Raw genomic sequence first — 27,892 nt, 5'->3', positions numbered from 1 at the left:
TGTCTCTCAAGACGAAAAGGGGCCATACTGACATCGAGATTAAAATGTCATCGTTACGTGACAGGGATAATGACAAGCTCAATTTCAGAGGTTCGATTAAAGGGCAGTGTGGAAGCACTACATCTTAAAATCGAATTTATCAGCCTCCAGAGGTGTCCCATATGTAACCCACAATGCTCCTCAGTGCTCTGCTCTGGCCACTGCTCTCCAGATGTGCTGGAATTAGATAACAGGAAGATCATGAATTTCAAATTGGAACCAGGAAGACTGTGGCTGTGGGCTCATGTTTGTATGAGACCCTGAGAAATGTCTTTTTTTCTTTGCTATTAGCGCCGTGAGCACATCTACCCACTACAAATAGCCCCTGCAGGGAGTTCATGGTTCTGTCTCTATACTTGTTATTTTTTTCTCAGCTGCCTGGTGCCAGCCACTGCCCTGCTGCACCACGTGGCAACAAGGCTGTTGAGGGGGTCATGCTTGCATAAGAGGCTGAGAAACTTCTTCTCAGCAGTTTACATCTGTGCATGAACCCCCCTCCCTCCCCTACAGGCGCCACATAGTCAGGGTCTTTCCTGCACTTAGCACATCATGTGGGTAGCCCCCAACCTAATAAAAGGACATACCTGCCATTTGATGCTGACCATGCTGCCAGGCAGCACCATGTCCTAGCTTGCATATGGTCAGGGCTCCAATGGCAGGAAAGAATTCTGGGGGCTTGCAGCCATGAGGGGGAGGTGGGAGAGGAAGTCTCCCCCTGATGGCTAAGCTATCGGGGGGGGCTGCTTCAACTGGCTCCCCCACTGCACACTCCACACCCCTAGCAACAGGCCCCCCACAAAAAATATATTTGGGGCTTGATGCCACTGCAGGAAGTCCCCCCTGGCAGGAAAGAATTTCGGGGGCTTGCAGTCACCGAGGGGAGTCTCCCCCAGCAGCTAAGATATTCAGGGGCTCAGTGCCGCCAGGGGGAAGTCTCCCCTGCTGGATAAGGTATTTGAGGGGACTAACTGAACTGCCCCCACCCCGCCGAACCTCTCCCGCACCCCTAGCAAGGGACCAGTGAGGCTTGCAGCCACTGGGGGGAAGTGTCCCCGTGGCAGCTAAGATATTCAGGGGCTTTCTGCTGCCGGGGGGGAAGTCTCCCCAGCAGACAAGATATTCGAGGAGACTAATTCAACTCTCCCCCCACTGAATCCGCCCCCCACGCCCCTAGCAAGGGACCACTGAAGCTTGCAGCCACCAGGGCGAAGTGTCGTCCCCCCCGCCCACAGCTAAGATAGTCGGGGGGGGAGGGGGCTATTTCAACTCTTTCAACCAGTTCTTCAGCTGCAGACCACAGCGCACACAAGCACACACATGCCAAAAATATTTTCGGGAACTGGCTGTCCATTGTAGACACCTGCCGGTTTGATATTTCTTTTACAAAATTTTTTTGCTAACATTTCCTATCTGTTTTCATGCTTTGACACTCCGCCCCCGCAACACAGGTGGGAGGGCTAGATGAGATTCCTGTTCCCATTATAAGTTCAGTGTATGAGATTTCACTGCCATCCCCCGTGTTGGCAATGTCTGTGTAGTGAAGAGGGAAGTCAAAGATCTTTTTTCCTAGACTTTTCTATCTTCTTTCTTTTAACTTTGAGAATACAGTCTGTCTCTGTGTTATTTTCAGGGATTGGATGCAATCATGGAGTTGGACAGTTAACAGATGGCCAGTTGAGAACACAGCCTGAGCACAGATGCCTTATAGTGCACCGGAAAGCCAAAGACCCTCCCCTCAGCAATTCTCTTTTTTCCAAAACTTTCCTATCTTCTCTTTCTTCAAGCTTTTCAGGGTCCCTGTATTATTTTCCGGGATCGGATGCAATCATGGAAGCAGGGAAACTCAGTGGACGGCCAGTTGAGAATTCAGCTACAGAATCAAAATATTTTTGTAAACTTTTTTGCCATCTCTGTGGATGCCCTGCTTTTCCTTCCTTTTGATGGGAAAAATGGATGTTTGCTTAACACAGGAGAGGAATGAGGAAAATGCAATGTGGGAAGATGATGTCAAAGACCACAAGCATACCCAAAATACTACACGGATAAGGGAACTGTGGGATAGGTTCCCATAATGTACTACTGCAACTGCAAACATTTGCCAATTGAGCATGGCAGCAATGAGTTGACTTTGTGAGGAGCACATGGAGAGGTGAGGATAGTCAAAATCAAATTTATAAATTCCAGAATTACAAAAAGAAAGGTTACTCACCGTAGTAACGGTGGTTCTTCGAGATGTGTCCCCGTGGGTGCTCCACATTAGGTGTCGGGCTTGCCCGGCACCGCAGATGGGATCTTCCAAGCAGTTTCTGCCGGACCGCACATGCGCCGGTGCGCGCCGCTCCCTTGCGCGCTCCTGGCCACGTGCGCGATCCGGTCCCCGCCAGTTCCTTGACCAACCGCCTCGGATGCTCCTGCAAAACACTAAACAGAGATCCAAAGCGGGGAGGATGGGCGGGTAGTGGAGCACCCACGGGGACACATCTCGAAGAACCACCGTTACTACGGTGAGTAACCTTTCTTTCTTCTTCGAGTGTCCCCGTGGGTGCTCCACATTAGGTGACTACCCAGCAGTAACCCAAGATAGGAGGTGGGTAATCGGATTATGTGCAGCTTGTCCCCGAGAGGACCGCTGTCGAGAGACAGGTATCCTCTTGGAATACCCTGTGAAGGGCGTAATGTTTGGCGAAGGTGTCATAGGATGACCAGGTCGCCACTCTGCAAATGTCTTTTAGCGCAACGCCCTTGAAAAAGGCTGTTGATGCCGCCACCGCCCTAGCGGAATGAGCCCTGGGTGTGGCCAGTAAAGGAGTCTTTTTGAGTTCGTAGCACATTTTTATGCAAGATACGATGTGCTTCGAGATTCTCTGCGAAGAGAGACATTCTCCTTTTGATTTGGGAGCGATAGAGACTAGGAGTCTGTCCGTTTTCTGGAAGAACTTGGTCCTGTCTAATTAGAAGGCTAGCGCCCTCCTCACGTCCAGGAGATGTAGGCGCGCCTCTTTGTTAGAGTTATGAGGCTTTGGATAAAACGAGGGTAAAACGATAGGTTCGTTAATATGAAACTTAGAAGAAACTTTAGGAACAAAGGCTGGATGCAGCCGTATGATTACCGCCTCCTTGGAAAAAACAGCGCAGGGTGGTGTTGCCATAACTGCCGCAAGCTCACGCACCCTGCGAGCTGACGTGATTGCAAGAAGAAAGGTCGTCTTTATCGTAAGGAGGCGGAGGGAAACCGTGGCCAAAGGCTCGAACGGTGGTCCCGTTAGCACATTAAGCACCAGGTCCAAGTTCCACGAAGGTGGAAGCGGTTTCCGAGGGGGGTATAGGTTTACCAACCCTTTGAGAAACCTGGTAACCATGGGATGGGCGAACACCGTGTGCCCTTCCTCTTCGTGTCTGAACGCTGAAATGGCGGCAAGGTGGACCTTTAACGAGGATAGTGAGAGTCCTCCTCTCTTGAGGTCCAGTAAATACTCTAATATCACAGGTATAGGCACCGAAAGGGGGGCTAGCTGTTTGGTAGAACACCATGCCGTGAAGCGAGTCCATTTCTGCTTGTAGGTCTTCCTGGTGGAAGTCCTCCTGCTACTTTCTAGGACTTGCTGCACTTCCTCCGTACATGTGCTCTCTAGGGAGCTGATCCATGGATTAACCACGCTTGTAGTCGCAGGCCTTGGGGGTGCGGATGCACTATGGACCCCTGGGCTTGCGTGAGCAGATCCGGCGCCACCGGAAGGGGCATCGGTGGCCGGTCCGACATGCGCAGGAGTAGGGGGAACCATTGCTGTCGATCCCCCGTTGGGACTATCAGGATCATTCAGGCTCCTTCCCTCCTGGCTTTCTGCAACACTTTGTGGATCAGCACTGTGGGAGGGAAAGCGTAAAGCAGGGGGCCCCTCCAGGAGATCGCGAATGCATCCCCCAGGGACCCCCGTCCCAGTCCTGCCATGGAGCAGAATCGTGGGCACTTCTTGTTGTGTTGAGTAGCAAACAGGTCTATCTGGGGAAAAACCCCATGCGTGAAAAATCGGTCGCAGCAGATCGGGACGGATCTGCCACTCGTGCGTGAGTGCGAAACGCCTGCTCAGCTGGTCTGCCTTCACATTGTGAGCGCCTGGTAAGTACGAGGCTTTCAAGGTTATATTGTTGGCGATGCACCAGTTCCACAACCGGACTGCTTCCGCACATAAGGCATGGGACCGAGCTCCTCCTTGCCGATTTATATAAAACATGGTGGAGGTATTGTCTGTACTGATCCCGACTACTTTGCCTTGTATATGGTCTCGAAAGTGTCTGCAGGCGTTGAACACTGCTCTGAGCTCCAGTATATTTATGTGCAGTGACTGCTCCGTGGAGGACCACGGCCCTTGCGTCACCTCTTCGCCCATGTGTGCTCCCCACCCGATGAGGGAGGCATCTGTAGTAAGAAAAACCGATGTGTGTGGTTGGTGGAAGGGTACCCCTGTTAGCAGGTTCTTGGGGTTTACCCACCATTGCAGGGATTTGCGCACCTCTGTTGTGGGCGACGCCACCCTGTAAACGGTGTGTGCTGCCGGTTTGTATACGCTCGCCAGCCAGTGCTGCATGCTGCGCATGTGTAACCTGGCGTTCTGTACTACGAACGTCGCTGCTGCCATGTGGCCCAGCAGCTGTAAGCACGTCAGAACCGGCACCGTAGGGCTGAAGGTGATGACTTGCACGAGGGAGCCGATGGCCCGAAAGCAAGTCTCTGGTAGATACACTCTCGCTGTAATAGAATTTATGCGTGCCCCTATGAACTCTATGTCCTGTGTGGGGTCTATCTTTGATTTTGTCAGATTGATAACCAGGCCGAGCGAAGAGAACGTGCCTGCTGTGACTCGTATCATGCGTAGTACCTCCTCCTTCGAGGCCCCTTTGAGTAGGCAGTCGTCCAGATACTGGAATATAAATACCCCCTGTCTGTGCAGGTAGGCTGACACCACTGCCAAGGTCTTGGTGAAGACTCTGGGGGCCGAGGAGAGGCCAAACAGTAGGACCTTGTATTGAAAATATTCTTTGCCTACCATGAAACCAGAGGAATCGTCGGTGAGCCGGATGGATAGTTATGTGAAAATACGCGTCTTGTAAGTCAAGGGCTGCGAACCAATCTCCATCGTCTAGTGCCGTAAGGATGGAGGCAATTGTGATCATCCGAAAGCGTTGCTTGCGCAGGTACCGGTTGAGGCCTCGAAGATCTAAGATGGGCCTCCAGCCTCCTGTCTTTTTCTCCGTGAGGAAGTACCTCGAGTAGAACCCTCTCCCTTGCAGTTGCTCCAGCACTCTTTCCACTGCCCCTATGAGCATGAGATGGTCTACCTCCTGCTTGAGCCTCGCTACGTGGGAGGCCTCCTGGAGGTGGGGCCTGGGTGGAGGTCGTGGCGGTGGGAGCGACTGGAAGGGGATGGCGTACCCCGTGGCTATGATCTCCAGCACCCATTTGTCTGTGGTGATCCTTTGCCACTGGGTATAGAATGGTCGGAGGCGATGGTGGAATAACCGCTTCGGATGACCTTGTGCGATGGTAGTGATGGCGCAGCCCTGGATCTGTGTGTCAAACTTGTGGCCTTTGGCCCTGCCCCGAGGACGCACGGCTCTGTTGTGAACGTCGCCTGGGAGTTCTGTACTGCTGGTGCTGTTGATGTCGCCCTTGCTCGTAACCCCTGTGGTACTGGGGACACTGTTGCTGGTACTGGTACCGTCTTTGTTGAGGGTAGTACTTTTTCTTTCTGTATGGAGGGGTGTAAATCCCCAGGTTCCTAAGTGTGGCTCTTGACTCTTTACTGGAATGAAGGACCGAGTCAGTTGATTCAGCAAACAGCTTCTGCGAGTCGAAGGGAAGATCGACTATCTTTGTCTGCAGGTCCCTCGGTATACCCGAAGTCTGGAGCCAGGACTCCCTTCGCATCACCACTGCCGTAGCTGTGGAGCATGCTGCTGTGTCCGCAACCTCCAGGGCGATCTGAACTCCCGTCCTCGAGGCCGCGTAGCCTTCTTGCACGATGGCCTTGAGCACCAGTTTCTTGCCCTCTGGAAGCGAGTCCATGAGGGAGGTTAACCTAGTGTGGTTGTCGAAATTATGGTTCGCTAGATGCACTGCGTAATTTGCCATTCGCAACAGTAGTGTGGAGGAGGAGTAGACCTTTCTGCCGAACAGCTCTAGCTTCTTGGCATCTTTGTCTGTTCCCCCGTGTTGCGACGACTCCACCACCAAGGAATTTGGTTGTGGGTGGCTGAACAGGAACTCCATGCCCTTCGCCGGCACAAAGTATTTTTTTTTTTAATCCGCTCTCTTGTGGACAGGCGGAATAGTCACAGGGGTCTGCCATATCATAGTGGCGGACTCCAAGATTGCGTCATCAAGCAGTATTGCTATTTTGGAGGAGGCCGAAGGTCTCAGATTTTTGAGGAGCTTATGGCGTTTCTCTTGCTCCTTTGCTGTCTGGATGCCTTGCGTGAAGGCCACCCTCTTAAAACAGCTCTTGGAACTGTTTGAGATCGTCCAGAGGATGGACGTCCCCCGGGGCCGTAGCTTCGTCCGGGGAGGAGAGCGAGGAACCACTAGGGTACGCCTCTCTGGACCCTTCCGGTTCCTGTTGGTGATGGTACATCCGCTCGCTGGAAGCTTGCAAGGGAAAAATCTCGGGGTTCCATAACCAGTTCCCACTGAGATACTCGAGTCTCTGTCCCCGTTCGCGATTGCCCTCGGGGATACAGGACCATCTGTGGGGATCTTTCCCTGGTAGACTGCCGGTGGTGTCTATGCCCCGCATGATAGGGGCGACCATGGCAGCATGGGCACTGCTCTTGGGAAGGTGACCTAGACCACTCCCTTCGTGCATACCCTCTGCGTCCGGGGGAGCGAGATCGTCGAGAGACCTGGGACACTGGAGAGAGCGATTTGTGATAGTACTCCAGCGGCTCAAACCCCAGAAAGGGTGAAGGTGGTCCCAGCCAGGTCGAGGCTGGTTGTAAAAATGGAGACGGGGGCTTCAGGTAGGCTAGGGGGGACCCCTGCCTCCTAGTTGGAGTCTGCAGCATGAGCAGAGGGCTGAGAGAAAGCAACTCTGCAGCCCTGTCTGGAGAGGGGCTGCAGTGCCTTGTTTTCTGTGCAGTCTTCCCGCTCCCTTGAGGGGGTAGCTCCGCCCCCTGATGTTTAGGGGATCTCGGCCCCATCCGCACCATGCTCGGCACGCTTATGGGCGGTGCCGCACGGGCGGTGTCCTCCGGTGCCTGCAGGCTGCGTGCCTGCGTGCCTGCGCGCTCTGCACCGCCGGTTCCCCGGGGTCGGTGCCACTGCTTGCGGTGCTGCCAGTACTGGCGCTTGTTTAGCCGCCGCCCTGCCTGCGGTGCGGGGCGGCTGTTTGATTATCGGAGGCTGAGCCGCCTCCACGTGGCTCTCTGTGCCGCCGCCGATCAGCTGTTGCTGCGGCTGGGGGCTGTGTGCTCCTCCCGTCCTGCTCGGTGTTGCTGCCGGCAGGGATCGGGCTGGGGAGACTTTCCTCCATTTTTCCGCTGATGGGGTGAGGGAGGCGGCTTTCCTTTTATGCGCCCCGGAGGGTCCCTCCTGCTGCGGCCACTCCGGCACGTCTGGCTGGAGGGCCTTGTCGAAGAGCAGCATTTCAAGCCGCATCTCCCTGTCCTTCCTTGCTCTGGCTGTTAATTTTGCACAGAAGGAGCATTTCTGCGTGACATGGGACTTCCCCAGGCACCTTATGCAGTGACTGTGCCCATCAGACGCTGGCATTGCCTCTCGGCAAGACTCACATTCCTTGAATCCTGAATAGGACATTGTTGGTGAGTCTTTCAGTTGTTAATGGGGTACTTAGCACCTTCTCTGTGCTGTTTTCCCCCTCTCCGATAGCCTGCCGCGGCAGGAGGGCTAATGGCCCTAGGCTCCTGGCCTCTGGTGCTCCGCTTGTTACTAGGACTGGACTGAATGCCGTCCCGCTTGTTGTTTCTTTTTTTTTTAAAACAACAACTGGCTAACTTAACAGTAGCCTAAGAACTTGAAAACTTTAAAGAAAAAGAGTTAAAACCATTGAATACGCTAACTTGGCCGTAGCCTAGTCGGATTCTGTCTGCAGCCGACGGCGGTTAAGAGGAACTGGCAGGGACCGGATCGTGCACGTGGCTAGGAGCGCGCAAGGGAGCGGCGCGCACCGGCGCATGCGCAGTCCGGCAGAAACTGCTTGGAAGATCCGATCTGCGGCGCCGGGTGAGCCCGACACCTAATGTGGAGCACCCACGGGGACACTCGAAGAAGAATCGATATTAATAAATCTGAATTCATCTCGTAGTGTAGACGCAGCCAAAATGTTTTACAGAGCAATGAGTTGAACATAGAACTATATGATAAATTGGAGTTTTTATGACAAAGCACTCATTTGAGATTACTCTGGTAAGTGTAACAACATTAGCGTGGAAACTCATGACTGCCAAAAATCCAAATACCAAGGAGAAATTTTGTGTTCTCACCTTGGAAAAAAAAAAAACACTTTCTTTCCCATTCTTGAGGCTTGTACCTCAATCCCAAAGAAAGTACACCTCTGTAGAGAAGTCTGCATTTATTGGATACCTTGATCCACTCCAAGTTTTGTGGTGGGTTATTACAAAGGTTGGCAGCAATCACAGAAGGCTGACAGTACTTATTTAGTAAAAAGCTATACAGTGGATATTGGTGGCTTACAAGAATTATACATAATGAAAAATAGGGACTGTAAAATGATTGACAGAAGTACTTTCTGAAAATCTCAAAATCACAGACACTTGGTAAATAACTGCTAGAACAATTTACCAAGAGTTGCAAGGATTTTCCATCACTGGCTATTTTGAAATAATAATTGGATTTTTTTAAAGAAAAAATAAACCATTACTTCAAAAGGAATCATTTTGGGGCAATTTTCTTACCATTTATTATACAGGAAGTCACAGTACATAATCATAATCATCCTTTCTAGACTGTCAATGTAATAGCATATGAACAAATTTGCTGAATTTCTTTATTCACCATAATAATCTGTTTCAGTATACATTTGTTGTATTTAAGAAGCCATCCATTTAAGACAATCCATCAAATTTGCTTAATATCTCTCACAATGCTCACAATGATCAGAACAAATCTATCCCAAGGTCCTCTGCAGAAGCCAGACAGGGAGGCAACGACACCTTGAAGATCAGGAAGGAAATTTAGCAGACAGGAGAAAATTCCAGTTCACAACTATGTAAATAGTTCTAAAAATATTCACCTTTTATGCAGCTATGTTCAATCTATACCTTGGTATTAGAAATACATATGACACCATTCCATTCCAATAGAGGAGTTTTTGTTTAAACCACAGAACTGAATTAAACTTTGCACCAGCTACTTAAATGTAAAAAGAAAGCAAATGTGCTTCCTGGAGCTTGAAAAACTGCTTATGACTGGATCCCAAGAGGCATATTATGGGAGGTGCTCCATGAGTACAAGAATCTGGTTACACCTTCTCCTTATGTAGATTATGAAGTCCCTTTACAGGATGTGTGAAAACAGCACCTGGGTCTATGTCTACTTTTCTGGCAGATTTAAAGGCCAGGGAGGATTCCATTACACAGATGTCTTTGCAGATCTGTACAGGAAATGCTAACTTATTCTGATATCATAAAGAACTGTAAGAGCACATCACTTGTTCATATTTAGACCACAAGCACTTGACTGTACACATTTCAATGAACATTTTCAGGACATCCAGTTTCGAAGAACACACAGCTGAGCCATTTACCATGTCACAGGATTAAAAGATCTTCTTAAGGCCTCCTATGCAGGTCGTAACACTATGAGTAAATGAATGGTAAGAGACTCGGGAGTTCAAAAAAATACACATTGCTAGTTTACCCACATGGGGAAATTCATATGGAATAAGTAGAAGTGTGAATTTAAAGTGCAACAGTGCATGCAGATATGGCCACTTCATCTTAAAAAAAACAAAACAAAAAAAAAAAAGATATATAGTAAAAGACTGATTATCCAGCAACCCTGGGAAACAGATAATCAAATTTTTCGGAGAGTTGAGTGGACCAGGGCCCTGCTCTACCAGCCTCAGCCAGACAGATGGCAGCCAGACCTGCTCTGCTGGCCCCACTCTGCCAGCTGGCCCTGTCAAGGAAGCCAGCCCCATGGAAGCCAGTGACAGGCTCCACTCAGCTGTCCGCACTCCACATCAGTCATGATTTTATGCCAGTGGTGCAGTGGATGACAATCAGAGACTGCCAGTTATCTGAATGCCAGATGATACAGCTTTTACTGTAATGGAGCTGGAAAAGGGTGACTGGGATGATTAGTGATATGGATAGGCTGCCATATGAGGAGCGATTAATAAAGCTGGGATTTTTCAGGTGGGAAAAGGACACAACTAAATGAGATATAATGGACATGTATAAAATCGTGGCTGGTGTTGAGAAAGTAGATAAAGAAGTGTTATTTACTCCATCTCATAATAGGAAAACTTAGGGGTCACCAAATAAATTAATATGCAGCAGGTTTTGTTTTTTAAAAAGGTATTTTTCACACTATGCGCTTGCCAAAGGATAATGGTGAAGGTCAAAAATACCCTGGGATTTTAAAAACAGAACTAGATAAGTTCATGGAGGGTAGGTACATCAATGGCTATTAGCCAGGATGGGCAAGAATGGAGTCCTTACCTCTGTTTGCCAGAAGCTCGGAATAGTCAACGTGGTATGATTCACCTGATGATTATAGGTTCTGTTCATGTTCTCTGGAGCACCTGGCATTGGCCAGTCTCAGAAGACAGGATAATGGGCTAGATGGACCTTTGGTCTGACCCAGTAAGGACCTTCTTATGCAATAGCTATTTCACACTAACTCCACTTTAAGGTATATTAAGCTTAACCAAACAAAGACTCTCAGCCTAATAAGGCCGCGTCTACACGTGCTGGCTACTTCGAAGTAACCGCGCCAACTTCGAAATAGCGCCCACCACGGCTACACGTGGTGGGCGCTATTTCGAAGTTGACATCGATGTAAGGCGGCGAGACGTCGAAGTCACTATCCCCATCAGGAGATGGGAATAGCGCCCTACTTCGACGTTGAACGTCGAAACAGGGCACATGTAGCCGTTGCGCGTCCCGCAACATCAAAATAGCGGGGTCCGCCATGGCGGCCATCAGCTGAGGGGTTGAGAGACGCCCTCTCCAGCCCCTGAGCTCAATGGTCACCTCGTGCAGTGGCCCCTTAAAGGTCCTCGCCCCCTGCCTTCCTGTGCAGGAAGCTGAGAGCGCGTGCAGGCAGCAGCCCAGCCACGCGGCCAGCCTGCACGCCCCTCTGCGCCACAGACAGCCCCCCTGCCTCAATGGCCGCCCGCCAGCCCCCCAAGGGGAGCCAGGGCTCCCAGCCCGGCAGCCAGGCCGGGAAGCAGCAGCGGGGCCCCTCCTGGACGGAGGCCAAGCTTCGGGACCTGCTGGGGCTCTGGAGTGAGGAGGAGGTGCTCCAGGTAATGGGGAGCAAGAGGCGGAACGCGGATGCGTTCGCTCAGCTGGCCGAGGGCCTGACCGCCCGGGGTCACCGTGCCCGCACTCCTGACCACGTCAGGAGTCAGGTGAAGGAGCTGCAGCAAGGTTACGCCCAGGCCCAGGATGCGGCCGGCCAATCTGGGGCCGCCCCCATCACTTGCCCCTTTTACAGGGAGCTCAGGTCCATCCTGGGACCCCGGCACACCTCCTCCCCTCCGGCCACGCTTGATACCTCGGCCGACGAGCCCCAGCAGGCCCCGGAGGCGGAGTCCGCCCCGGAGGTAAGCCCCGCACCCCAGGGGCCCCCCCAGGAGCCCAACCCTGGGGCACCGGAGGAGGAGGAGGAGGGGGAATCCTCCTCCAGCGATGGGGGGCTCCGGATAGACATCCCGTCCCGGAGCTCCAGCAGGGCGTCCGCCCACCGGGTGTCCCCCGACTGTGGGAGCGGACCATCAGGTATGTCCCCCCCAGTGCACACCCCCGGGGTTGAGGGGCGGGGGAAACAGACATGACCAGGGCCCTCCACATGCCCAGATGACCATGGCCCCAAGGACAGCAGTGGCATGTCCCTCAGAGGAGTGCATCAGCCCCTGCCCCCCTAGCACGACAGTGCCATGCCCCATCCCTGGGGATGGGGGGAACGGAACCTAGGGTCCCCTGGGGGGGGCGGGGGTGGGACACCCATCAGCAGGAGCAGCATCTCCCAGGGATGGGGATGGGGAACCAGCAGCAGAGGGGTGGGGGGACAAGGGCCACGGCTCGGGGCCCACACTAACGGCTGTCTCCACTCTTCTTCCCCCCCTACGTTCCACAGCTGCACCATCGGAGGGACCGGAGAGCACCGGCGAGGTGTCAGTGGTCCCGGAGAGCCCACCGGGGCCATCAGTCCAGGCCAGCCCCTCGGCGGAGCACTGACCGGCCCCGGGGCAGGGACGAGGGCAGAGCCAGCACTCCCGGACGGCGACGGACCCCCAGCTGCTGGCGATCCTCCGTCGGCAGCTGGAGGTCTCCGAGCAGCGGCGCCTCAAACTTCAGGAGCAGGTGCTGGCCTGGCGCCAGGAGGCATGGGGGGCCTTTATGCGCACGTTCGAGTGTATCGCGGACTACCTGGCCGCCCATGCCACGCCGGCCACCGCTCTGCCCGCTCCACCTGCTGCTCCACCTACTGCTCCACCCGCCGTTGCACCGCCATCCGCCACCGAGGGCCCTTCCGCCGAGGGGGACCTGGGGCCAGCTGACACCTGCTGGCCATATCTCCTGGTCCACCCGGCCCCCAGCCAGCCCCGGCCAGGGCTGAGGCCGAGGCGCGGGTCGCGGCTGCCCATCCCCAGCGCTGGACATTAGGGGGTGTGGGGCCCAGGACGTGCCCCACCCCCTTTGTATATATCCCCTTCACTTGTCTTTTGTAAATAGTTTGTATTAGACCCCTGTTATGTTGTTATGATGATACCTGCCCCCCCATGTAAATAGCTCTCCCCTTCCTTGTCTTCCCCTTTTTTCCTGTCATCTTATCTTATAATACATATACATATAATACTTATTTTGCCTGTAAATAGTTATGATAATAATAAGAGTTGAACATATTCTGGTTTGACGAACAACATGTCTGTTTTTATCTACAAGAAAAGTGGGGGTGTGTGCTCTTGGGTGCTCTGTGGTGTGGGCGTAGGGGCAGGGAGTGTTGTGGAGGATGGGGGGGGTGCAGTGGGGGGCCTGCCAGCGTTCACCCCGCGGCCTCATCGAACTGGGCCCGCAGGGCCTCCCGGACCCGGGTCCCTTCGGGGTCCACCTGGCGACTGGGGGCAGCAGGTGGCTGCACATAGGCCCTGCCAGCCTCCACAGCCCAGCCCTGAAAGAATGCCTCCCCCTTGCTCTAGACGAGGTTGTGGAGGGTGTTGCACGCACCCACAATCTGGGGGATGTTGGTGGGGCCCGCATCAAGGCGGGTGAGGAGACACCTCCAGCACCCTTTGAGGCAGCCAAATGTGCGCTCCACTACCTGGCACGCGTGGTTCAGGCGCATGTTGAAGCGCTCCTGGCTGGCTGACAGGTGGCCCGTGTAAGGGTGCATGAGCCAGGGCCGGAGGGAGTATGTCGCGTCTGCAATGACGCAGAGGGGCATGGTGGTGTCCCCCACAGGGATCTCCCACTGGGGGATGTAGGTCCCCACCTCCAGCCGGCGGCACAGGCCCGAATTCCGGAATACCCGGGCATCGTGGGTGCTGCCAGGCCAGCCCACATATATGTCCAGGAAGCGGCCCCAGCTGTCCACCAAGGCCTGGAGGACCACTGAGTGGTAGCCCTTCCTGTTTAAGTAGCGTCCTCCACTGTGCTCCGGGGCACGGATGGGGATGTGGGTCCCATCCAGAGCCCCGAAGCAATTGGGGAAGCCCAGGGTGGCAAACCCCGCGATGGCGGCATCAGGGTCCCCAAGCCGCACGAGCCTGTAGAGAAGCAGGGCGTTGATGGCGCGGACGACCTGCAGGGGAAGCACATGGGAGACCACCAATGAGGGGTGTGCAGGGTGTGTGTGGGCCCCCCCCGCCAGGGCTCCCTTCCCATCCCAGGGCTGCCTCCCACTCCCCCCGTGGGTCCTCTTACCTCCATGAGGACAGCCCCGACGGTGGCCTTGCCGACGCCAAACTGCTGGCCCACGGATCGGTAGCTGTCTGGAGTGGCCAGCTTCCAGACAGCGATGCCGACCCGTTTCTCCACACTGAGGGCACGCCGCATGGTGGTGTCCTGGTGCCTCAGTGCAGGGGTGAGCCACTGGCATAGCTCCAGAAATGTCTGCCGGCTCATGAGAAAGTTTTGGAGCCAGCGGTCGTCGTCCCACTCTCCGAGCACCAGCTGCTCCCACCAGTCGGTGCTCGTGGGGTAGCTCCACAGCTGGCAGCGTGTGCAGCAGGGGTGGGGGCGGGGGGCTGCAGGGTTTGGGGTTGCTTCCTCCTCCCCTGCGGGCAGCTCCTCCTCTGTGGCTAGGATGTGATCAGCTGCCTCTTGCATGGCATCGAGCAGGGCGAGCACTGCTCCGACAGGAGCGGCTAGGTGGACCTCTGGCGGCTGCTGCTGGTGGGGGTCCATGACTGCATCGCCCAAGGTGTGCGTGCCTATGGCTCTGCAAACTGTGTGCTGTGCAGGCTGAGTGTGTCTGGGAGGGGCCCTTTAAGGGAGCGGCTAGCTGTTGCCCCCCAAGTGCTAGTCTGCCCTGTGACCCTGTCTGCAACTGTTCCTGGCACCCTTATTTCGATGTGTGCTACTTTGGCATGTAGACGTTCCCCTGCAGCGCCTACTTCGATGTGGTGCTGCCCAACGTCAATGTTGAACGTCGATGGCACCAGCCCTGGAGGACGTGTAGACGTTATTCATCGAAATAGCTTATTTCAATGTCGCTACATCGAAATAAGCTATTTCGATGTAGTGTTCATGTGTAGACGTAGCCTAAGAGTGGCATGTGGTGAGATAGGACAAAATAGCTATTGTTCTGTAAATTCACACTCCAGCCTGTTCTGCACTAACTTCCCATGTAGAAAAGACCATAGACCAGGAGTGGACAATAAAAAAAGAGGTGGCCCACCAGGGTTAACCCCTGGCAGGCTGCCACCGCTATGTTTACCTGCACCTCCGTATGGATCGGACAATCACAGCTCTCGCGGGGTGGCAATCCAGAATACCACCTCCCACTGGCTGCAAATGGCAATACGTGCCAACGAGAGCTGCGCTCACCCAATACCTGTGGAGATGCAGGTAAATATGGAGGTGGAGACCCACCAGGTGGACCCAATCTGGCCTGCGGACTGCTATTTGCCCATCTCTGCCATAGAACACAGACATTTGCATTGCTAAGGAACTAACTGCTGAATATGGAGAACAGCACACATTTCTACAGTGGTACTAGTTTTTAAGATAAACTATAGCGGTGATGTGTTTTTGTCACAGTAGGTAGATCAGCTGTTAATTTAGAATTGTGAACACTAAAGACAAAGCCCTTAAATGACTGACTGATAAACTGAAATGCATATGTTTGATAGTCTTCTGTGAAAATTCTGGAATTGAGTTTGAGCATAACAAAACTATGTTGAAGTAATAATAAAGGTCTGACTCATGCAAAAAGCTATGGGAATGTAGAACTAAACCTGAAACCTCATCCTTAACTTAGCCTATTGTTCCCAGCTACTGCAGCTCATACGCACACATGTTCATTCACCATGTGGAGAGCCTGGCATTACCCCAGGTCCAATGGGGCAATCTAAGAACAGTGTTTCAGATTTAACATTGAATTTACTTGCTTCCATGAATTTCAGTCAGACCAAACCAATCGGCAGTCATGTAGCACTTTAAATGCTAACAAAATAATTTATTAGGTAACGATCTTTTGTGGGGCAGATCCACTTCCTCAGATCTGGAGATATAACATTTTCAGTACAGAACTGATGGTTTTATAATACAGAGATCCAAAAACAAACAAAAACTTGCAAATCAAATACAATAGGACTAAAGGGGAGGGAGGATGGGTGCAAAATAACAAAGGATATCAAAGGAAGGAAAAAGAGAAGTTACTCACCTGTAGTAACGATGGTTCTTCGAGATGTGTCCCCGTGGGTGCTCCACAATAGGTGTCGGGCTCGCCCGGTGCCGCAGATCGGAAATCTTCCAGCAGTTTCTCCTGGATTGCGCATGTGCCGACGCACGCCGCCCCCCTGCGCGCCCCCAGCCACGTGCATGATCTGGTCCCCACCAGTTCCTTGACCAACCGCCTCGGATGCTCCTGAAAAAAACTAGAAAGAGGTCTGAAGCAGGGAGGATGGGCGGGTGGTGGAGCACCCACGAGGACACATCTCGAAGAACCATCGTTACTACAGGTGAGTAACTTCTCTTTCTTCTTCGAGTGGTCCCCGTGGCTGCTCCACAATAGGTGACTACCCAGCAGTAACCCAAGTAAGGAGGTGGGTAATCGGTTTATGTGCAGCTTGCCCCCGAGAGGACTGCTGTCGACAGACGGGTATCCTCTCGGAATACCCAAGGCAGGGCATAATGCTTGGCGAAGGTGTCATAGGATGACCAAGTCGCCGCTCTACAGATGTCTGTTAACGCGATGCCCTTGAATAAGCCTGTTGACGCCGCCACTGCCCTGGTGGAGTGAGCCCTGGGCGGGGCCAGCAAAGGAGTCTTTCGAAGTTTGAAGCACATTGTTATACAGGGCACAATGTGCTTTGAGATTCTCCGGGAAGAGAGACCTTCTCCTTTTGACCCAGGAGCAAGAGAGACTAGAAGCCTGTCCATTTTCCAGAAGGACTTAGTTCTGTCTGTGTAGAAGGCCAACGCCCTCCTCACATTTAGGAGATGCAGGCGTGCCTCCTTGCCGGAGCTGTGAGGCTTCAGGTAAAACGAGGGTAAAACTATTGGCTCGTTAAGATTGGACTCCGGAGAGACTTTTTTTTTTTTTTGGGAACAAAGGCTGGGTGCAGCCTTAAGGTTACCGCCTCCTTTGAGAATACTGTGCAGTGCGGCGTTGCCATCACTGCCGCAAGCTCACTCACCCTGCTGGCTGACATAGTTGCAAGGAGGAAGGTTGTTTTTATCGTAAGGAGACGTATGGGAACTGTGGCTAATGGTTCAAAAGGTGGACCCGATAGCGTGCTGAGCACCAAGCCCAAATTCCACGATGGTGGAAGCGGTTTCCGAGGGGGGTACAGGTTTACCAGCCCCTTCAAGAACCTGGTAACGATAGGATGGGTGAATACCATGGGCCCTTCCTCTGTATGCCGAAAAGGCTGATATAGCGGCGAGGTGGACCTTTAGCGAGGATAGAGAAAGCCCACCTCTCTTGAGGTCCAATAAGTATTCTAATATTACAGGTATAGGAACGTCAAGGGGAGCTAACTGCTTGGCGGAACACCAGGCTGTGAAACGAGTCCATTTGTGCTTGTAAGTCCTCCTGGTGGAGGTCCTTCAGCTACATTCCAGGACTTGTTGTGCTCCCTCCATACATGTGCTCTTTAAGGAGCTGAGCCATGGATTAGCCATGCTTGTAGGTGCAGACCTTAAGGGTGCGGGTGCACTATGGACCCTTGAGCCCGCGGGAGTAAGTCCGGTGCCACCGGTAGAGGGAGCGGTGGGCGGTCCAACATGCGCAGAAGCAAGGGAAACCATTGCTGCCGATCCCAAGCGGGACTATGAGTATCGTGCGAGCTCTCTCCCTTCTGGCTTTGTGCAAGACCTTGCGGATAAGCACTGCGGGGGAAACGCGTAAAGTAGGGAGCCCTTCCATGAAAAACATGAATGCGTCCCCGAGGGCCCCGCCCCCACTCCTGCTCTAGAGAAGTGCTGGGGACACTTTTTTTTTTTTTTTGTTGTACTAGGTGGCAAACAGATCGATCTGGGGAAACCCCCATGTACGAAAATGCGCTATAGCAGATTGGAGCGGATCTGCCATTTGTGCGTGATTGCGAAGCGCCTGCTCAGCTGGTCTGCATTCACGTTGTGCGCGCCCGGCAAGTACGAGGCTTTCAACGTTATGTTGTTGGCGATGCACCGATTCCACAACCGGAGTGCTTCTGCACATAGGGCACGGGATCGTGCTCCTCCTTATCGATTGATGTAGACCATAGTGGAGGTATTGTCGGTATTGAATCCCGACTACTTTGCCATGCAGGTAATCTCAAAAATGTTTGCAGGCGTTGAACACTGCTCTGAGCTCCAGAATGGATATGTGCAGTGTCTGTTCCGCAGGGGACCACAGCCCTTGCATTACCTTGTCGCCGATGTGCGCTCCCCATCCCATGTGGGAGGCGTCGGTAGTAAGAAAAATAGAAATTTGTGGTTGGTGAAAAGGCACCCCCACTAGCAGATTCTTGGGGTTTTCCCACCACACCAGGGATCTGCGCACCTCTGTTGTGGGCAACACCACCCTGTGGACAGTGTGGGATGCCGGTTTGTAAACGCTTGCCAGCCAATGCTACGGGCTTGACATGTGCAACCTGGCATTCTGTACCACAAACGTCGCTGCCGCCATATGGCCCAGCAGCTGTAGGCACGGTAAGATCGGCACCATGGGGCTGTATGTAATGACTTGCACCAGCAAACTGATTGCGCGGAAGTGGGCGTCGGGTAGGTACACCCTTGCTGTGATAGAGTTTATGCGTGCCCCTATGAACTCTATATGTTGTTTGGGTTCGGACTTTGACTTTGCGAGGTTGATGACTAGGCCCAGCGAAGAAACGTGTCCGCTGTGACGCGTATCATGCGTGAGACCTCTGCCTTCGAGGTCCCTTTTAGCAGGCAGTCGCCCAGATATGGGAAAAATAAACACCCCCTGTCTGTGCAGGTAGGCTGACACCACTGCCAGGGTTTTGGTAAGACTCTGGGGGCCGAGGAGAGGCCAAACGGAAGAACCCTGTGCTGGAAGCGCTCCTGGCCGACCGTGAAGCAGAGGAAGCGTCTGTGTGCCGGGTGGATTGTTATATGAAAGTAAGCATCTCGTAAGTCGAGTGCTGCAACCCAGTCTCCATCGTCCAGTGCCATGAGTATCAAGGCAACTGTGATCATTCGAAACCATTGCTTGCACAAGTAACGGTTGAGGCCCCGAAGACCTAAGATGGGCCTCCGGTGTCCCGTTTTCTTCTCCGATAGGAAGTAGCGTGAATAAAAACCTTCCCCTGGAATTATCCCGGCACTCTTTCCACCGCACTTGTGAACATAAGATGGGTCACCTTCTGCTTGAGCCTCGCCTCGTGGCAGCGCCCCTGAGGTGAGGCCTGGTGGGAGGCTTCGTCGGTGGAAGCGACTGGGAGGGGATCGCGCAACCGTGGCTATGATCTCCAGCACCCATATGTCTGTGGTGATCTTTTGCCATTTGGAGTGGAACGGTCTGAGGCGATGATGGAACATGAGATGAGAGTGGCATTGAGAGAGGGTATTGATAGTGCAGCCCCCGACATACCCATCAAACTTGTTGCCTTTGAGGCCTGACCCGAGGGCGTATGGCTTTGTTGAGAACATTGCCTAGGGGTTCTGTACTGTTGCCGCTATTGATAGCGCCCGTGGCCTTAGCCCCGTTGATATTGAGCACGCTGTGGTTGTAAGCGTAGCGTCTTTGCTGAGGATAAAATTTTTCTCTCCTGTATGGGGGAGTATAAATGCCTGAGCTTCTAAGAGTAGCTCTCGAGTCCTTACTGGAGTGAGGGACCGAGTCGGTTGAGTCTGAAAAACAGCTTTTGTGTATCAAAGGGAAGGTCCACGATCTTCGCCTGTAGGTCCCTCGAGATACCCGACGTCTGGGGCCAGGATTCTCTATGCATGACCACTGCTGTACCTGTTGAACGTGCCGCCGTGTCCGCCACGTCCAGGGCAATCTGGACTCCCGCCTGCGATGCTGCGTAGCCCTCTTGAACAATCGCCTTTAACACCGGCTTTTTGTCTTCTGGGAGTGAATCCATGAGGGGAGTAAGCCCGGAGTAATTATCAAAATTATGGTTTGCTAGGTGTGCCCACAATTTGCCATTCTCAATAGCAGGATAGGAGAGGAATATACCTTCCTGCCAAACAGCTCTAGCTTCTTAGCATCTTTGTCTGATCCCCCGATTTGTACTGAGAAGCCTTTGACCTCTGCTGGGACGACCCGACCACCAAAGAATTTGGTTGTGGGTGACTGAAGAGGAACTTCATGCCCTCTGCTGGGACGAAGTATTTCTTATCCGCTCTCCCATTCGTAGGCGGAACAGAGGCCGGAGTCTGCCATATAGTAATGGCTGACTCCAGAATGGCTTCGTCCAGCAGAATAGCAATTTTGGATGAAGCCGGGGGTCTCAGATTTTTCAGGAGTTTGTGATGTTTCTCCTGCACCTCTGCCGTTTGAATGTCATGTGTGAAAGCCACCCTTTAAAACAGCTCCTGAAACTGTTTAAGGTCATCCCGGGGAGAGACATCCCCATGGGCCATGGCCTCGTCTGGGGAGGATGAGGAGGAACCCCTAAGGTAAACCTCCCCTGAACCCTCGGGTTCCCACGGGTGATGACACACTTGCTCGCTGGAGGATTGTGAAGGAAAGTCTCGGGGTTCTAAATTTAACTCCCCTTGAGACAACTGTGTTTCCGTCCCAGATCGGGAGCGCCCACGGGGGTATTGAGCGGCCGGGGGTGGGGATCTGCCCCTGGGTGCAGGCCTGTGGTTTGTCTGCGTCCAGCCTGATAGGGACGACCATGGCAGCATGGCAAGGATCTGGAGATGGAGACCTGGACCACTCATGGGGTGTGTACCCCTGATGTCTGGGAGAGCGAGACCTCCGTGGCGACACTGATAGAGGTGAAACTGGCTTGTGACAGTACTCCAGGGGGATCCAATCCCAGAAAATGGTGAAGGTGGCCCAAGCTGTGGTGACATTGGTTGGAGGAACGGAGAAGGCAGTTTGTTTTTTTTTTGTTTCTTTTTCCCCTGATGGGCCAGTGGAGAGACAGGCCTTCGGTGCAGCATGTGTATCACAGGGGGAGGGCTTGGTGCTAACAGCAGCGCAGTCCTGTCCAGAAATGGACTGCGGTGCCGGGTTTTTGATGTTGCCTTGCCCCTCTGCTGCGTGGCCGGCACCGCCCCCTCCCCTGCCGGGAATCTCAGCCCCTCTGTTAGCACCGCGCTCGGCACCGTCAGCTGCGGTGCTGCGCGGGTATCCCCCTCCGGTGCCTGCAGGCTCCGTGCCTGGCACCCCTGCACCGCTGGTGCCGCGGGGGTCTGTGCCGCCTGTGACGGTGCCGCCACCTGAGTATGCAGCTGGTAGCTGTGTGCTCCGCTCGTCCTGCTCGCTGCAGATGCACGGCAAGGATCGAGCCAGGGAGAGTTCCCTCCATTTCTGCACTGGGGGGCGGGGTCAGAGCACAGTGAGAACGTGGCCGGGTAGCCTGTAATTCCCGCAGACGTCGGATGCCTTCGCTATGCCCCACGGAGGCCGGCATAGCTTCACAGCATGACTCACGCTGTGTAAAACCTGAAGAGGCCATTGTGGTGAGTCCTTTATTGTTAAGAGGGTACTTAGCACTTAATACGTGCCTTTCCTCCTCAAAGAGTGATCACCAGCCTGCGGCAGCGGGAGGCCTAATGGCCTTTCACATCCGCTCTGTTCTTCTCTGCTCCTCTCTTTTTCTATTTTTTTTTTTTTTTGCTGGTCTTCTCTTTGTCTTTGCTTTCTCTCTTCTTTTTTTTTTTTGTTTAATAACCGAAAAACAACAAATTACGCGTGGAAAAAAACCACTAAGTAATCTGACTCTGGCCTTAGCCTGAGTGGATTCCATCTGCAGCCAATGGCGGTTTAGAAAGAACTAGCGGGGACCAGATTGTGCACGTGGCCGGGGGCGTGCAGGGGGGCGGCGCACGCCGGCGCATGCGCGATCCAGGAGAAACTGCTGGAAGATTTCCAATCTGCGGCGCTGGGCGAGCCCGACACCTATTGTGGAGCACCCACGGGGACCACTCGAAGAAGAACTGTCTTTGTCATATGCGACTGGGAGGGGAGGGATAGCTCAGTGGTTTGAGCATTGGCCTACCAAACCCAAGGTGGTGAGCGCAACCCTTGAGGAGGCCATTTAGGGATTGGGACACTTAGAGATGTCAGGGATGGCGCTCAGCCCTGCCAAGAGGGCAGAGGACTGGACTAGATGACCTCCTGAGGTCCCTTCCAGTTCTAGGAGATGTGTAGCTTCCAATTATTTAAAAAAAAAATTGGTATCTCTATTAAGTCCAAGTGTCAATGTCTTGAATCTGAGCATGAACTCCAATTCACTGTTAGTATGTCGCACCCCTTCCTTCAGTTCTATGTATCTCATTTTATTTGGATCTCTGTATTATAAAACCACCAGTGCTGTACTGGAAATGTTATCTCTCCAGATCCGAGGAAGTGGGTCTGCCCCACGAAAGCTCATGAAATAATAAATTATTTTGTCAGTCTTTAAAGTGCTACCTGAATTCAAGATGACAAACCCTCAAAGCATGTTTGGTAATTACTCTTTTTTTAGTAATCATTGACATGATGGAATTTAATAGCTCCAACAACATATGTTAATTCATTCTTAGGGTGTATACATGTGTGTGTCTCTCTCAGCAAACTCAACTGTGTGTTATAGACACAATTATTCCTTCTGTGTTAATATTATCTATTACGTCAATCAAGTTGCTGCTACTGAATAGAGTATTTTTTTCAATAAATTCATTGAAAATTGGCCATTACATATGCCACAACAGTGAGAGAGGTGCAGAAGCTAAAAAGCTCCGTTTTTGCTTTCAGACTCATACTTTAAACAACTGACCACTCTCTCCTTTATTTTCAATAGTTAAAATATTGATCTCCATAGCCAAAGATTTTGTATTACAAATTTCAGTCTGGAGCAATTTTTTACAGTCAAATTATGAAGTGCCGAGGTAGGAGATTTTAACAGAATGGCTGACAGAACCTAAACTACAACAAAGCTGCTGCGTGCCACTATAATAAAGGTCAAGTGTAAATGTGTGTAAGTCACTGATTTTGAGTAATACAGGAAACACGTACTTTAGTTAACTACTTCTGTAAAATACCAAGGTTTTATAGTTAGCAAATTTTAGAATATGGTAATATTAAAAAAAGATATGTATGAAGTGATGAAAAAGATTGGTTCTACATTTGAACACTGAAGACAGGTTATTTGACGTCTATCCTGAGAGCAACATTCTTAACTTTTGCTTTAGAAAGCAGTTTTCAACCTTCCACAAGGGTTGGAAATAATCCTTTAACAGGGACCAAGTGGCCACTGAAATGCATGAAAAAAAGATCAGTTTTATTCATTTTTCTCACTCTTCCTCAATATTCTCATAACCAAAACCAAAACAAATGAATCCAACAGTTAGACAAAGTAAAAGGTAAGTTCACTGTTGGAGCCTGAGGCTCAAATGCTCATCAGATAATAAATTAAATGAATTTTCTAAACACAATCTGATTTATAGAAGGCAATCATTTTGCAAGCACAAGATCTATTAAAAACTCATGCAAATAAATCTGAAGGCTAAATCTTTCTATTCTTTTACTCAGCCAACAACTATGCAATCCAGTATTACCAAACAGCTAGACTCCCGGGCAGTGATATTCAGACTGCAGTGGTTCAGGAGCCAAACTAGGGATCAGCATTCCCCAAAAAGACACAGTACTGTGAAGTCATTGTTTCATTTACTGTGATTCTACATATTCATATTTAAACAATGCGACAGGGAAAATAATTAGTTTTTAAAAATATGTATTATTCTCTCAGCAAAACAACTGTCCAACTATTATAATTTTATCAACTATTACTGGTTAATAGCATAGCAAAAGTATCCTGATTGCTTAACAATTAAATCACAGTATTTTAATGTCACATGCTGCAAAGAGCAACAAGAGACACCTTAAAGATCCAGTTGCAGCTCATGAGCCTAAGTCTGAGTTTCACTACTCGATGGTTTCAATGACACAACCTAGTTATGAAGATGAGATTAAAGACTGAAACATGAAAATAATTGGAATATTAAAATAAATTCAAGTTTGATACCTGATATCCAGGTATTGATCTCACTGATTCCACCACAGCAAGGGACACCAGGTGCTGAATAAAAGGAATTCTTTGTCCCAGGTGGGAACACAAAGGAATGGAAATATGCAAAGTTGATAGAGCACACCCGACAGGACTGAGCCAGACATTTCCACCACGGCCTGAAAAAAAAAAGTCCACCAGACTAAATAAACAAACAAGACAGACAAGAAGTTTTGGGGTTTTTCTTTTAATTTTACAAAGCTCATACCAGTTAATGTAGAAAGCAGCAGCAAAAGAATGAGTTTCTTAAAAAAAAATCCACCTGTAAAAATCTAGAAGGAAGGTTCTAAAACCGTTCCAGCTTATTACGAAGAAAAAATATATTCAGCTTTATAGATATCTTTAAAGTATTTGTTTTATTAATGTGTGTTCAGGTTTATGGACCCTTCATAACGAAATCAGTAGTGTTGCACATGACATGTTCCCAGAACTTTTTTAATATCCTATAGATCGTATGTTTTTATGAACTACTTATGTCTGTTTTTAAATGAAAAAGTATTTGGGAGACGTTCATGTAGACTGAAGCCTTCTATCTATCCACATAACAGACCCCATGCCCATGATTTTCAACCTATGCACCACTGTAAGATGCATATGTAGCATTCTGTGTTATATGGACCACATGTACACAATATATATGCTACCTGTATGGCCCTGAGGATGTCGCTGCTATGTGCTGATTCCTTTGTATGTGGCCTGTAGGCCATAGGTTGAGAACCACTGCTCCATACCAATTCACGGCCCACTTGCTGCACTGAAATCAATGGGAGTTTTGGTTCTGGTTTGGTTCTCTGGAACACTTTTCGCTAGAATTTACAACTGGACCACCAATTCATTCTATGTAAGGCACCAAAATTAACTATGAGACAATTACTTTTGATCACTTTTAATCTGGGCTGGATTTAAATAAGTAAAAGGGGAAAAAACCTGCCCTCCAGTTGTCAACCCTCTGACGCATCCAAGAATATATTTACTGCATCTATAAATTTATCTACATACATTCAATAATTTAGCTTCTTTCTGTTAGTCTTGCAAGAAAACGTACTCACCCTTCCCCTGTGTTTGTCGAACTGCAATTGCTATTAAATCCATTTCCTGAGGCAAATCAAACATCAGCCTGCCAATTAAGAGAAAAGATGGTCAACTAGAACAGCTGCATTTACGAAAATTCTAGAATCAATATTCAAATAGCAGCTAGTATTTACATAAAATTAAAAGAAACATATATTTATTTTCAATTATAATTTACGATCAGGTGGAAAGGGCAATGGAAAATCCAAAAAGATGAGCTAACGGAAAAAATAATCAAGTGAAATAATGCTGAATCTTTAATTTTGGTTAAAAAAAAAGGGTACAATCATAGCTCATTTAAGGTGCTTTTAAAAACACAGATGTATATAGTTCCTCAGAGAAGTGCTTATTTTTTCTAACTTGTGTCACTATCTTCAGTAAGTGACAAGTAGCAATTTGAGACATTTGTTTCTACTTACAGTGAATTTTTGTTCATACTCTAGAATATAACAGCAGCAGTTTCTGATTATTTAGAAAACCAATATGGTGGCAATAAAGCAGTTTAAAAGATACACTATCCCATGAGAACTAATTATGATTTAACTACAGTAAATAAATCTACACCTTCAGAGAACTCTAGAGAACACTGGTTAGTTTTAGGCTTGCGCTCTGCTGTTAAAATAGTTTCACTTAAAAGAATACTAACTTTCCTCTGGGAATATGTAGAAAGTGCACTTGAACACCACCAAATGAGTCAACATTAACTTAAAACGTTTTACGGTAAGAACTTTATTAAACATATTTCCACTGGGTTATGATCCTTCTTTATTTCAAGTTTTGGGGAAGAGATAAATTATTTACCAAATATAAAAGATCCACATGATGTTACAAGTGTTTGCCTAAATAAGATAAGTTCAGTAAAATAATTTACAGCCTGGAAATCTCACTTTTAATGCAAATAAAGAAGAATTCATTTAAATTAAAAGTGGTTTCACCTTAGGCAGCATGTGCCACACTAATCAGAAAAGAGTAAGTGGCAATCAAAATGATTTCTTCTGAATTTAGGAAATAGATTCAAGAATTTCAAAGTTCTCCTGCAACCAAGATAGTGATGCCCTACAGCAGGAACTAGTAAGTACAAGTGCACCCTCTGCTGCCTACTGGGAATGAATGTTATGGAAGACAGCTGCTGAAGCAGCTATTCACCTGCCCTTCTATCAGCTTCAGAAGGGGTATTTTATTAATGGCTATGGCAAGGTAAGGGAGAGGAAAGAGCAAAAATACAGAAAGTAACTATTTCCTGGAGTCGCAGAACATCTCTGCATAATGATGCAATTGCTCACGTAATTATCAAAAAGTAGTCTCGGGGTAGCCATGTTACTCTGTAGCTCCACAAATAACAGTCCTGTAGCACCTTAAAGACTAACAAATTTATTAGGTCATGAGCTTTCGTGGGTAAAACTCCTTCAGTTGACTGGAATTGAGACTTAGAATCCAGGATTTATTTGCGGGGAAGGGGAAGGAAGGAGGCAAAAAAAGTGGGAGGAGGGGGCTGCTTGTCACTAGTAGGACCAGCAGATTAAGCCAATTAAATTAGAGGGATGTGTCCCATTCCTGAGAACATCAAAAGAGGGGAAATTTCCCTTGTAATGCATAAGATAGTTAAGATCTCTACTAAGGCCTAATTTAAATGTGTCAAATTTGCAAATGAATTCTAATTCAGATGTCTCCCTCTGTAATCTTATGGTAAAATTCTTTTGTAGAAGAATGGCTACTTTTAAACCATTATTGAATGTCCAGGGAGGTTGAAGTGTTTCCCTACAGGTATCTGTGTATTCCAATTCCTGATGTTGAATTAATGTCTATTCATCCTTTGGCGTAGAGACTGTCCAGTTTGTCCAATGTACATGGCAGAGGACATAGGTAATTCTAAGGACCAAAGACAGATTTGGACCATAAAACACGCTCACTAATTACGAATACTTGAACCACAGTTGAAAGAAGATTTAACATTTTTTTCACATTATTGCAGGAATCAATATGAAACATTTTCAAAGAACATTGGCCAGAAGATCCTTTTGCCAGTCCCACTTCCATTTCACATGAAATACAACTCAATAATTGTTTCTCTTGGACACTATGAATTACTGTGACTGCGACTGTCTATCTACAGCCGATCTTTAATACTGGAGTACACATTTCCTTGTGTTGGGAGTTAACAGCAAGATCCAGAGAGATTTATTTATTTATTTTTTCTTTGAATCATTACAAAACTGAATTCATGGTACTCCAACAAGGAGATTAAATTAAATTTGGAAATGGGTCTTTGGACAGATTACAAATTTTGCTCAAATAAACATTTGTCAATTCTCTGTTCTAGGTTCTTTACATATCAGGCGAACAATAAATAGTCATGTTACAGAACATGGGTAAAAAATTAAGGTAGGAAAAAAATTACTTCTGAAAGGAAACACAGATCTCTAAAACAAAGAGATGTGACTAAAGGAACATATACAGGGAGCTGTTCAAGGTTTGGCAGCAGTTAACAAGACCGAGTTTGAGAACAGTGACAGTGTACTGTTTAGGACAAAAGGAAATTCTATAAGGAGGGACACAACACTGGGAAGTTGCTAATACCCAGCCTGAGACATCTGGAGGCAGACAGATTTATTTCTGCTATCTGAGATAATCCGGGGGACATTGCCACACAGCTCCATGGCAATATATTAAGTGCT

General features: G+C 49.8%; 1 protein-coding gene across 2 annotated transcripts in view; it reads right to left on the bottom strand.

Annotated features, from left to right (window-relative positions):
- The window catches only part of HLCS (holocarboxylase synthetase), a 240,308-nt gene that overhangs the window by 12,411 nt on the left and 200,005 nt on the right, over positions 1 to 27,892 (bottom strand). For both annotated transcript variants that reach the window (XM_074996264.1, XM_074996254.1), the window contains exons 7-8: positions 25,196 to 25,263; positions 24,105 to 24,265 (exon numbers count right to left, since the gene is read on the bottom strand). In XM_074996264.1, coding sequence (XP_074852365.1) covers positions 24,105 to 24,265; positions 25,196 to 25,263 — 229 coding nt within the window. The remainder of the gene's footprint in view (positions 1 to 24,104; positions 24,266 to 25,195; positions 25,264 to 27,892) is intronic.

This window comes from Carettochelys insculpta, chromosome 1 (genome assembly GCF_033958435.1).
Source record: "Carettochelys insculpta isolate YL-2023 chromosome 1, ASM3395843v1, whole genome shotgun sequence".
NCBI lineage: Eukaryota > Metazoa > Chordata > Testudines > Carettochelyidae > Carettochelys > Carettochelys insculpta.
This window is presented reverse-complemented; position numbering and strand designations above follow the sequence as displayed.